The sequence below is a fragment of the Hemiscyllium ocellatum genome, chromosome 19, assembly GCF_020745735.1.
Source record: "Hemiscyllium ocellatum isolate sHemOce1 chromosome 19, sHemOce1.pat.X.cur, whole genome shotgun sequence".
Classification (NCBI taxonomy): Eukaryota; Metazoa; Chordata; class Chondrichthyes; order Orectolobiformes; family Hemiscylliidae; genus Hemiscyllium; species Hemiscyllium ocellatum.
The window spans coordinates 17289211-17302208 of record NC_083419.1 but is presented as its reverse complement, the minus strand read 5'-3'; the positions used below and the strand labels follow the sequence as shown (position 1 = coordinate 17302208).

At 39.7% G+C, this 12998-nt stretch overlaps 1 protein-coding gene across 2 annotated transcripts in view; it reads left to right on the top strand.

The window, feature by feature from the left end:
- The first annotated feature begins 721 nt into the window (after window positions 1-721).
- Window positions 722-12998, top strand: part of cry1b (cryptochrome circadian regulator 1b) — a 29352-nt gene continuing 17075 nt past the window's right edge. Inside the window, exons 1-6 of one of the 2 annotated variants that reach the window (XM_060839713.1) lie at window positions 722-1023; window positions 4699-4807; window positions 6565-6707; window positions 7682-7866; window positions 11430-11518; window positions 12078-12218. In XM_060839713.1, the coding sequence (XP_060695696.1) occupies window positions 866-1023; window positions 4699-4807; window positions 6565-6707; window positions 7682-7866; window positions 11430-11518; window positions 12078-12218 (825 nt within the window). In that variant the 5' untranslated portion in view covers window positions 722-865. The remainder of the gene's footprint in view (window positions 1024-4698; window positions 4808-6564; window positions 6708-7681; window positions 7867-11429; window positions 11519-12077; window positions 12219-12998) is intronic. The other variant, XM_060839712.1, reaches the window with a different exon arrangement.

The following is a 12998-nucleotide window of genomic DNA, read 5'->3' as shown; positions in this document are numbered from 1 at the left end:
TGTCAATCTTCCTTCCCACCTATCTGCTCCAGCTTCCTCGCTGACCTATCATCTTCCTCCCCACCTCCATTCACCTATAGTACTCTTTGCTACCTTGTCCCACCCCCCTCTCATTTACCTCTCCACCCTGGATGCTCCTGCTCCTTAGATACTGCCTGACCTGCTGTGCTTTTCCAGCACCACTTCAATCTTGTAAATGGGTGAGAAGTCGAGGGAACGCAATCCAAAAAAAAAGTCCCTTTTCCTAACCCTGAGGCTTCACCTGACGAAGGAGAAACGCTACGAAGGCTTGTGATTTTCAAATAAACCCGTTGGACTATAATCTAGTGCCATGTGACTTCTGACTTTATCCAACCCAGACCAGTCCAAAAATGTGCAAGTTAGGTGAATTGGCCACGCTAAATTGCCCGTAGGGTTGGGTGAAGGGGTAAATGTAAGGGAATGGGTCGGTGTGGACTTGATGGGCTGAAGGGCCAACTGTAAGTCATATGATCTAAGCACTAAGACACCTCCACACCATCCACAAACAGGACACACATCCGACTGCGCCTGCGCACTCTCGTCCGGCCCATCCGGGGAATTTCTCCCAGGGCTAGCGACCAATCACGGGGGTGGACCCACGGGAAGAGGTGGGGCCGGGATTGACGGTACCACTGCGACACGTGAGGGTTTGATGACGTGCCCATGCCCAGTCCAATGAGATAGTGCTGTGGGCGGGGCTGGCACGTGGCTGTCCGCGCGAGCTGTCTGACAGTTTTGTTTGTTGGGGAGGAGGTTGGTGCGCGCAGTTAGATTGTCATCGCCGAACCTGCTCGCGATCGCTGGCGGGAACACCCCTGTCGAGCCGCACGTTTGATTTTAATTCATGGGTGGCCACTCGATCCACTGGTTTCGGAAGGGGCTCCGGCTCCACGACAACCCGGCGTTGCTGGAGGCTCTGGTGGGTTCGGAGACTATCCGCTGCGTCTACATCGTCGACCCCTGGTTCGCTGGTTCGTCCAGTGTGGGCATCAACCGGTGGAGGTGAGTTAAATCGAGAGTGACTTGCCGTTTACCGTGGCGAAAGCGGGGGGGGGGTGCGTCTGGGGTTACCGTGGCGACTCCACGGGGCCGTCTGGGGTTACCATGGCGAAAGCGGGGGGGAGGGGCGTCGGGGGTTACCATGGCGACTGCGGGGGGGGGCAGTCTGGGGGTTACCGTGGCGACTGCAGGGGGGGGTGGGGTGGTTACCGTGGCGACTGTAGGGATCAACGTGATGACTGTCGGGTTACAGGCGTTACCATGGCGACTGCGGGACCGTCAAAGGGGTTACCTTGGCGACTGTAGGGGCGCCGCTGACGTGCTTGGCTGCTGAGTGTTGCCATGAGGACGGCGTCGTTTCCTTCTGTGGCAGCCTGGAACTGCCCCCATCCCTCACTATCCACCACACTTTGGGGCAGTGAATTCCACTGATTCACAACCCTTTGGGAGAAGTAGTTTCTCCTCAACTGTTTGTTTTAAATTTGTTACCCCTTATCCTAAGGCAATGACACTTCGTCCGAGAATGTCCCACAGGAGGTAGCATCTGCTCCCATGTCTATTTTATCCACACTTTTTATTGTCTTGAACACCTCAATTTGATCTCTTCTCATTCTTCTAAATTCCAGACAGTATAAGCCCAAACTGTTCAATCTTACTTCAAAAGTCCCTCATGTCCTCCTTTATTTGTGGTGCCCAGAACTGGAAGATATTAATGGACAGGTCAGGTGGATAAACCAGTGATAAATAAAATTTAAGCTATGGGGAAGAGGAGTGAGGGTGTGTATTTAGGGAAGTCGAACAAGGCAAGGGTACAGGTTGGATGTATTGGAAATGAAACATTAGATACAACCAGTGTGAAAGGTGAGAGAAATCCACCTGACTGAATGTAGCCGAAAAAAAATTTCCTTTATTACGTCAAATTCCATTCCAAGTAGGAAACAAGCAACCTTGCATCAAATTTTAAATCTGTTGTAAATGTCAGGAAAACACAGTAACATTTATATCAGATTGTAAATTTCTTTGCAGATTGGTGCTTTTAATGACCTCTGTGTCTTCTAATGACCTCTGAATTACTATTCTAATGTCACTCTGCACTTGTACAAAGAACAGGCTAGAAATGAGATTTGCAAAGAAGCTTACAAGCTTATTATAATTGTTACTGTCATCTTGAATTTTGTAATATGTTTAAAATTTCCCTTTGTGCTAATGTGATATCATGGTTGCAAATGTGCATTTGCAGGTGATCACTGACCATTTTTACATTGGAACTGTACTTTCTAAAACATATTCTCAGTAGTTTGAACTGAACTAGCCATGTAAATGCCATGACTGCAAGAGCAGGTCAGAGGTTAGTAAGATTGCAGTGACTAACTCACCGCCTGAAAACCTGTCCATTGTTTACACATGGGAGAGATGAAGGCATAGTGGTATTAATGCTGGACTATTAAGTCAGAGACCAGGTATTGTACGGATTTGAATCCCACCGTGGAAGATCGTGAAATTTGAATTCAATAAAAACCTGGAATTAAGAGGCTATGAATTCATTGTCAATTGTTGGGAACAATTCATCTGGTTTGATAATGTTCTTTAGGGAAAGAAATTCTGGTCCTTACCTGGTCTGGCCTACATGTGATTCCTGACCCACAGTCCTCTGGGGCAATTAGGAATGGGCAATAAATGCTGGCTTGTTTCAAAAAAATTGTCCTGAATGCACCTAAGAAATCCCCCCCGCCCCCCATCCAAGCCTCTGGCACTGACTCCCAGTCAATATAGGGGAAGTTAAAATCACCCACCACAGCAACCCTTCTGTTTTTACATTTTCCATAATCTGTCCCCATATCTGTTCCTTTATCATCTGCTAGCCTTTAGGATGTCTATAGTACAAAGTGATTGCACCCTTCTTATTGCTGAGCTCTACCCATATGGCCTCACTGCATGAGCCCGTAAGGTGTCCGCAGGTAATCCAGACAGAAATACACTCTCCATTTAAAAACTGTCTGATTATGCATCTCAAGTGCAATAAACCCACAGGCAGAGAAAGCAAATGATAGAAAGTGTGATTGGGCTGGGTGGCGTTGGTTGATGCAGACACTTGAGCCAGGTGTGCCTTAAACTTTGTGATTCTATCCGGGCAAAATACTCCAGTGGAGACTGAATCAGTGCTTTATTTAGGTTTACCATAACTTTTTTGCTTTCTATTCTATGCCTCTGCATATAAGACAGTTTTCTTTTCCCAGCCTTCTCAATCTTCATTATCAAAGATTTACATCCATACTCTGCCAGGTCTCTCTAGATTTTCCTGAAGATCTGTTTTTTTTTGCCATCAAAATACAGTTCATCATAGTTAAATGACATCAGTCATGTGTCTCAAACAAAAACAGAAATTGCTGGAAAAGCTCAGTAGGTCTGCCACCATCTGTGAAAAGAAATCAGTTGGCGTTTCAGGTCCGGTGACCCTTCCTCAGCATTGTCTTTCATGTGTTTGCCCATTTCACCAATGCTAACATTCACTTGAGTTTAGTTAATATCTATGCCTCCAAGTACTTCATTTCCAGCATTTGTATCATCTAAAAATTTTGAACTTATACCCTACAAAAGTTCATTGTATCTGAATGCTTACCATTCACCAGTGCTGTGTGCTTTCTGTCCCTTAACTGCTTTTCTGTCTGTACTCTCCCTTTAATTCCATGTGCTTTAATTCTATAGTCTATTATATGGCACTTTATGTCAACTGTCTAAGTTGCTGAAAGAATATCAACTGTAATAGCTTTATCCAGCCTATCCATTCCTTCATTGAAAGACTCCACGCAGTTTGTAGAATAGAATGTTCTTTTAACCAATCAACATTGGCAATTGTTGATTAAACCCATGCCCCTCACAAATTAAGGCCCCAGTGATGGTATGTAGAAGTCTCCACACCACAGAAATTAACTTGTCTGATCTGTTATTACCTGATTTATCTTTTTTTGTTAATACGAGGTCTTTCAGTCCTGAAGAAAGGTCATTGGCTTAAAATTTAATCTCGCTTTCTCTCTCTTCATAGATGCTGCAAGTCCTACTGTGTGTTTTCAGCATTTTCTATTCTTAATTCAGGTGGCCAGCATCTACAGAATTTAACTTTTTAAATTTTAAATTTTAGATCTTGGTTCTAGCACTCACTCTCATGGTGGATGTGAAATTCCAGTTCTCAGTTGCTAGTTTCTATCACTTTATTTTACTTAATGTCTTTTTCTCCTTTGTGGGGCAATATACTTACAGCTATGTTATAGCTCTTTCGGTCAAAATTGTGGCAAGTGGAACAAGTGTTAAGAATGTTGATGTCACTTTTATTCCCTTGATTATTAAATTGCATATTGGTTCATGGCCTCAATTGTAATGCCAGTTTGTAGGTTACCAGCTGCAGTCATGCGTGGCTTGTCCGTATTTACTGAAGTGCATTTCAGAACTGGGTTAACAATCCATTGAAAGCATTGTATCCTTTAGGAGCAGAAATCAACTGCAGAGCATAGTCTAGCTGTTTGGAAATCATCATGGAGACCATGATTTATTCTCCAAGACGGATTATTTGCCAAGTATTGTGCAAAGATATGGCATGAGTTTCGAACCTTTTAGAACTAGGATAAATAAGCCATTAATGGAATATATTGAAGTAATGTTGCATTTTTCTCCGAACTCCAGATTTCTGCTCCAGTGCCTTGAAGATCTTGATGCCAATTTGCGGAAATTAAACTCTCGCTTATTTGTCGTACGTGGTCAACCAGCTGACGTTTTTCCCAGATTGTTTAAGGTGTGAACTTTGCATTTCGTTTTGTTTAGTTTTATTTTATTTCATACTCTTCAACAATTGAAATGCTTCATTGTTTGTAAACCTATACAGAATCACAAAATTGTTACAGAAAGAGGATATTTGGCCCATGTCTGCATTTATTCTCTCAATGGGCAATCATATAATATCATGTAAATGAATATATCTAGCTCGGGTACAATGGTTACTCAATATTCTACATTACCTAATGATTTTTATAGAACCATCCTCAACACAAAATAGCAATAATCCACGAGGCAACTCAATGGACCAAAAACAGCTCAGATTTTGTACAAAGACCATCCAGCTCTGAATTATCACTTTCAGGTTAATGTAGGAAGCTGCTTCACGTGGCGGTTTTTGCCAATATTTGTTAAGAATCAAGTGCTTAGCAATTGTGTAAGAAACCTGAAGCCTCATTTTCATTGGATAGCTTTTAATATGGAAAGATACCTTCCAAAATTTGGTATTAATACATTACTTAGTTAGGCTTTATCATAACGTCAACGTGAGTTAAGAAATTTTCTTTGCTTGCAAACACTTCGTCCTTTCAAAAGTCATACAAATATACACTAATAGCCACAGTGTTCTGTCTTTTATAACCATATTTGAAAAGTCTTTCAGAAAGCTTCTTACATTGTTGGGCTAGAATATTCTTGGAGGAGAAAGTGAGGTCTGCAGATGCTGGAGATCAGAGCTGAAAATGTGTTGCTGGAAAAGCGCAGCAGGTCAGGCAGCATCCAAGGAACAGGAAATTCGATGTTTCGGGCATAAGCCCTTCTTCAGGAATCGGGCTTATGCCCGAAACGTCGAATTTCCTGTTCCTTGGATGCTGCCTGACCTGCTGCGCTTTTCCAGCAACACATTTTCAGCTCTGATCTCCAGCATCTGCAGACCTCACTTTCTCCTAGAATATTCTTGAACTGTTTGCATTAATCAGGACACCCATTTGTACAGTTTTCCAATTTCGGAAAGTAACCTGATGTAAAGTAATAGTTTGAGCAGTTATTTTCTGCTGGTTCCGAACCTAGTCTTTTATTAATATGTCCTAAACAGCATATGAGGAAATTGGGATTTGGTTTTTTTTTTGCTGCACTAATATTTTCAAGGCACAGGTTAGCTTTTAAGTTTTGACAGGCCAGCCCCCTATCCTTAATAATACAAGACAATCAAGAGACTAATCACAGTATAAACATAACAATGAAAAACTATGCCTCACCTTGATCACGATTACAGATTTACAAAAAAAAGGTTAAGATTTAGAAGTTTGATAAGTCACTTATTTACTGATCAGGCTCAAAAATCAAATGTTGTCCTCTTCTGTAGTTTCTGGCAATCATTTTATTTCTTAACTCTGCAGCTGCAAGTGAAACTAGATGTTAGACCTGCCATTGTCACCGTTATCATGCACTGCTTGTTTATTTTTCCAGTGAAACCCAATCTCCAGAGCTTTTGTGTAATTTTTCTGTCTGACAGCTGTGAAGCTTCACTAATTGCCAAGCCGGATGCAATTCTCAGTCTCCAACCTTGCCACATACTCCCAAATACTCTCCTTCCTCCTTTTTAAAGTATATTTGCTTTTATTTTTGATTTTTTTTTTAGAAGTTCCAATGTATACCTTGTAATATAAGTAATAACTGCCCCAGGGAAGTGAGTAAATCCAGCTGAGCACTGAAACAAAACCTCAACTGTTACAAAAATATCAAGCTAACAGTTTTCATTATTTAAATCTCCTTTAGGAATGGAATATTTCCCGTCTTACCTTTGAATATGACTCTGAACCCTTTAGCAAGGAGCGAGATGCAGCTATCAAGAAGTTGGCCATTGAGGCAGGCGTAGAAGTGATTGTGCGGATTTCACACACGTTGTATGATTTGGACATGTAAGGTTTTTAAATGACTGCAAGTTTGCTCATATGGTTCCGGTTATGTAATTGACCTAGTGTAAGAAACATTTTTTGAAAACAAGAAGTCAATTTAAGAGATCTATTGAATATGACTGTTTCATTTCTTGAATTTGTCAGCTTTTGTTCAGAAGCTGTCATTGACATCGCTAATAAAACATTAAATCTTGTTTAAAAAACTGAAAACTTATAAATGAAGATTGATTATTGGATTGTAAATCTTCAGATCTTCAAATAGAACTTTCCACTTATTTTGAATCTGCATTGAAAAATATCATGAAGTTCTTGCTCAATTTGATATTGTTGCAATTCCTTAAAACATATTCCAATAGAAAGTGACCATGACACACCGACCTCTAATATGCAAGCATTTCTAGACACTCTCACAGCTAGCTCATTATATGAAGTGTTAGCCTTGTGTCTGTTATTATCTTATCCAAACATTAATACCAATTCAGAGAATTGGTATATGTGTATGAATCATTTTGTAGATTTTTACAAGGGTAAAGTGATTCACTTGTAGTGTGTGGTAGTTGACGTAGAATGCTACTGGAGGAATTACATTGCTAGTTTGCAGTTTCTCATAATAGAAACAGTGCAGAGTAGTGGTACATAGAACTTGTCTTTGACTTTGTTACCGTTTTGAATAACTGGATACTATTTTGAGTGGCTCCTTATTGACTTCAGAAAATGGCAGGCATATTCTCAAATGGCCACTAATAACCTTATCGTCAATGCTTAGCAACAAATAGCATAGGTTGATTTCTCCAGTGCTAGAAGTACTTCCCTTAAACTTCACAATTTAAGTTTTTTCAAACACAAAAGTCTATGTAAATTATTAAATGATGTGAATTTGTTTAAAAACTGAGATTTAATTATTTTCTATGTGTGATATGAATTAATGGTACAGAACAGAAGTTCTAATTAATTGATGAACTGGTTTCTTTTGACAGGATTATAGAGCACAATGGTGGGCAGCCTCCTCTAACATACAAACATTTCCAGACACTTATTAGTCGAATGGAGTCTATAGAAATTCCTGTGGAAACAATCACAGCTGAGGACATGGGAAAATGTACAACGCCTGTCTTTGATGACCATGATGACAAATATGGAGTTCCATCTCTCGAAGAATTGGGTATGAGCCAAAAGTATTTCATAACTGATTTCCAGCCAGTTGTGATCCCTGAAGAGTTTAGACTAAATTATAACTGTTTGGAGTAACATTTATTTTGATCTAACATTTGACTGAAAACCACAATTAAAATTTATAAGAGGAAATTGGACAAATAATGTTAAGCAAAGGATGATACAGAACTGTGGAAAATGAGAAGGCCATTGTGTTGGTTTTTGCATATTGTCACTGTGGTGTCATGTACTGATTCTGCCTCAACTAGAAGATTTTGTTCACTTTTGGACAGCACAACATCCCAGAATTCTTCGTGTACAAAAGGAGGCAATTTGGCCCATTATTTTTGCACTGGATCACAAAATAAGAATCATGTCTTGCTGTCGTTCTCCTGCTCTTGCCACATAATGCGTCTCGTGCCCTCTTAAATGGGTCATGTTGAATCTGCCCTCACTTCCTGGCAGTATGTTCCAGACCTGACCAATTCATTATGTGAAACTTTTTTTTTTAAACATTGATTGATTTATCTTTATTTGCAAATCTCTTTTAAATCTGTGCATTCACAGATCCTTTTGAGTGGGAATAGTTTCTCCCTATCTGTCCAGATCCCTCAAATTTTGATCAAATCTCCTGTTATCCTTCAACTCTTTTAATAGAAACAATTCCAGCCTGTCAGATCTATCCTCGTAAACAAAGTTTCTCATTCACAAAATATGGTCATAAATCTCTTTTGCGTTCTTTCCAATATGTCATGTACTTAAATATGATATCCACATTGTTCACAATACTCCTGCTGAGGTCTAATCAGTGTCTTACGCAAATTCAATATAGCCTCTTTGTTCTTGTACCCATGACACTATGAATGAAGCTATATGCTTTATTAACTGTGCTCTCCACCTGTCCTGTTACCTTTATTGACTTATGCACAAACAATCTGGTGTCTCTACTCCGAACACCCTTTAGTGCAATATCCTTTATGCTATACTGTCACTTCATGTTCTTCCTACAAAAGTGTATGACCTCGCACTTCTGTATTAAACTTCATCTGCCACCTATTTGTCCATTCCACCAACTTGTCAATGTTCTTTTGACATTTTACACTGACCTCACTGTTTACAATGTTTCCAAATTTATATTTGTGTGCAATTTGTATCCTGCAATCTCAGAATTAGATCATTAATCTAAATCAGGAAAAACAAGTGTCCTAATACTGATCTCAGAGGAACTCCACTAAAATACTCCTTTCAGCCTGAAAAATATCTATTAAATGTTACTGCTTATCATTCAGTCAATTTTAGATTTTTTAGATTAGATTCCCTGCAGTGTGAAAACAGGTCCTTTGGCCCAATGAGTCCACACCGACTCTCCGAAGAGTAACCCACCCAGACCCATTTCCCTCTGACTAAACAGCCAAACACTATGGGCAATTTAGAATGGCCAATTCACCATTTTGTATCCATGTTAGTACTTAATTTTCATGAGGTAAACTTTGCTCACAAGTCTGTTGTGCAGTGCTGTATCAGATGATTTTTTGGAGCCAGTGTACATCATATTACCTTCATCAAGGTATGTATGTATATGTGTGTGTGTACATACCTCAGTGGTACCCTCAGTAGGTGATCAGGAAAGAAACCTCGTGTGATCTCTACGTGCAGCTACCGAGCTTTATTTCGGCTTGTTTTCGCATTGACCTCTTAACATCCCTACTCAAGCTTACAGTATTTAAATTTGGCAGAATTAAATCATTACTGAGTCTGATTTAATCTGCTTTGATCAAGATGAGAATTAGTGGATCATAGAATCCCTAGTGTGAAAACATGCCATTTAACCCAACAAGTCCATACTGACCCTCCAAAGAGTAACCCAACCAGACCCATTCCCCATTACTCTATTCTACATTTGCCCCTGACTAATGCATCTAAACTGCACATCCTTGAACACTATGGGCAATTTAGATTGGCCAATTCACCTAACCTGCACATCTTTGGACTGTGGGAGGAAACCAGAGCAATGTGCAAACTTAACACAGACAGTTGCCCGAGGCTGGAATCGAACCTGGGTCCCTGGTGCTGTGAGGCAGCAGTGCTAACCACTGGACTACTGTGTCACCCATTTACAGTGCTTCCAAATTTTTCCCTGAGGAAGTCGTTATCTTTTAGAGTCATAGAGATATATAGCACAGAAACAGACCCTTCGGTCCAACTTGTCCATGCCGACCAGATATCCCAACCCAATCTGGTCCCACCTGCCAGCACCCACTCCATATCCCTCCAAACCTTTCCTATTCATTTACCCGTCCAAATGCCTTTTAAATGTTGCAATTTTACTAGCATCCACCACTTCCTCTGGCAGCTCATTCCATACACGTACAACCCTCTGCATGAAAAAGTTGCCCCTTAGGTCTCTTTTATATCTTTTCTCTCTCACCCTAAACCTATGCCCTCTAATTCTGGATTCCCCCACCTCAGGGAAAAGTCTTTGTCTATTTATCCTATCCATGCTCCTCATAAGTTTGTAAACCTTTGAGGTCACTCCTCAGCCTCCAATGCTCCAGAGAAAATAGCCCCAGCCTATTCAATCTCTCCGTATAGCTCAAATTCTCCAACCTTGGCAACATGCTTGTAAATTTTTCTGAACCCTTGCAAGTTTCACAACATCCTTCTGATAGGAAGGAGACCAGAACTACACGCAATATTCCAAAAGTGGCCTAACCAATGTCCTTTACATCAGCAACATGACTTCCCAACTCCTGTACTCAATACTCTGACCAATAAAGGAAAGTACACCAAATGTCGTCTTCAAGAATATGTAAGGAATTCTCATTGTATTAACTTCAGCAATGTGTCTTTGCAGTAACCAGGTCAATGATCGATTTCATTTAAGATACCCATTGACATTTATAATCAATTTCTGTGACGTATCCATACAATATGTAATCAATTAATAAAGTTTGTGTTAAAATATAAAGTAAAATATTCTGGAAATCAGCAGTAAAAACAAATTGCAGATAATATTTGGATATGGCAGCATCCATGGCGAGAACATGTTACCGTTTTGAGTCTAATATGACTTTTCTTTAAGTTACAAATCGCCGTCTTCTCTCATTGCTAAATTTTGTAGTGTTAACTCACTTAACAATTAGACTTGTATTACCAAATCATATGAGCACATTAACCTTATCAACTTAGATTTACTCGTACATTTCTTAGGTTCCATGACCTGACTCCCTCAACCTCACCTAAGTAGTTATCATGTTAGTAGCAATGGTGAATGTAACTGACTACAACTGCAGGAACATCAAACCTGAGTTTGATCGATTCCCTAGCATATCTTTCCACTAACAATCCCTAGTTTGTGAGCTGGCATCATGACCTTTTTTCCTCAAATTCATTATTATTCTGGAGGTGATGAGAAATGAATTGTGAATCTAATCCTATCAAGTCCGAAATCAGCAGAGACTGAAGATCAAAGCTAGGTCTGTGTGACACTGGGGAGGACTCCTGGAGATTCTTCTTTTATCTGCTTATCTCTACAGTAGGAGATAACTTTTAATCCTGCTTTTCTATTCTTAGGCTTTGATACAGAAGGGCTGTCTTCAGCTGTGTGGCCAGGTGGTGAAACAGAGGCTCTTGCAAGATTAGAAAGACATTTGGAGAGAAAAGTAAGAAGAAATCTGTTGTAAAAGGAAAATTGGATCAATAAAAGCTAGGGATAGAATATTGAAAATGCTGAAGAATTTTTCAGTGAATATATTTGGAATCCCTTTTGGTTGTACATTGTTTGAATCTATAACATTACACATTTTGTATGCTCTGTTAATAGCCTTAGTTATCAGATGGTTGCTACTTAAGTGCAGAAGTAGATCTGTACTGGATCATTAGATTTGTCAGCTTACCTTCTGTTTGTTGACTTATTGGTCCATTATTGCTGTTGCTGTAGGTTAATAAAATACTTTCTTTGACAGTGAGGCATTGGCCCACTTTTCTGAAGATATCACTGGAAATGTTACTAACATTTTGCAGACAATCTTCTAGACATAGATTGAAAATATTGCTGTAGTACTCTAAAATGATCAACTATTTTGTGTGAATGGATTTAATATATTTTATCTGTATCTCCTAGAACAGATGAATTGAGTATACTTTGCATTACTTCAAGATAAAAACTTAATCAGTAGGTTTGTTTCACGTCTTTGCAATTTTGTTCTTTTTCTTTTTCAGGCTTGGGTTGCAAACTTTGAAAGACCACGAATGAGCTCCACTTCACTTCTTGCAAGCCCTACTGGGCTAAGTCCATACCTGCGATTTGGTTGTTTGTCATGTCGCCTCTTTTATTTTAAGCTAACTGACTTGTACAAGAAGGTATGGATTTTAAGGATGCAGCAGAATTAGCTATGAAGTGCACAAAATAATTGGTACAATTTTTCAACCCTGAAGTATGATGGGAGGTATGAAGTCTGTTAAGCTGTTATTTTTACAGACTGCAATAATGAAGTTCCATACTTTTTCAGCTTCTGGGGCTATTTTATATTCTGGAGAAGCAACTTGGTAGCTTTTTCTCTTTAGTAGTATTCCTGATGTTAATACATAATGGAATCAGGCAGAGCTGGCTGAAGTTTAAAGGCTAAACCACTATTAGGCTAATATTATACAAAGAAATTGGAAATGTACCAACAGCTTTACAACAGCTTCTTCCCCACTGTTACCAGACTTATCAGTGGATCTCTCTAATATTAGAGTTGATCTTTCTCTGCATCTTCCGTGGTTGTAAAATGATGATCTGCATATTGTTCTATTACTCTGTACTTATGTAAAGTATGAATTGCCTGGTAAGCATGAAAAACAGTATTTTTCACTGTATCTTAGCATGTGACAGTAATAAATCAAATCCAATCTTTTGCATAGAGGAAGCTTAGTTCACAGTGCATCACTGTGATGTTCTTTGAACTAGGATATGACTTTGATAATGACTTTCCTGTCTATTTCCTGATAGCTGGTTACTCTGCCTCTATCCTTGCATGAGTTGATTAATTATAACGTGTACAGACTCTTAAGTGAAGAAAATGAAAGTAGCTTCTGGTATGGCAACCTTGATGGATTAAGATATATTCTTTCATACTTGACTCACCCAATGTATTGCTG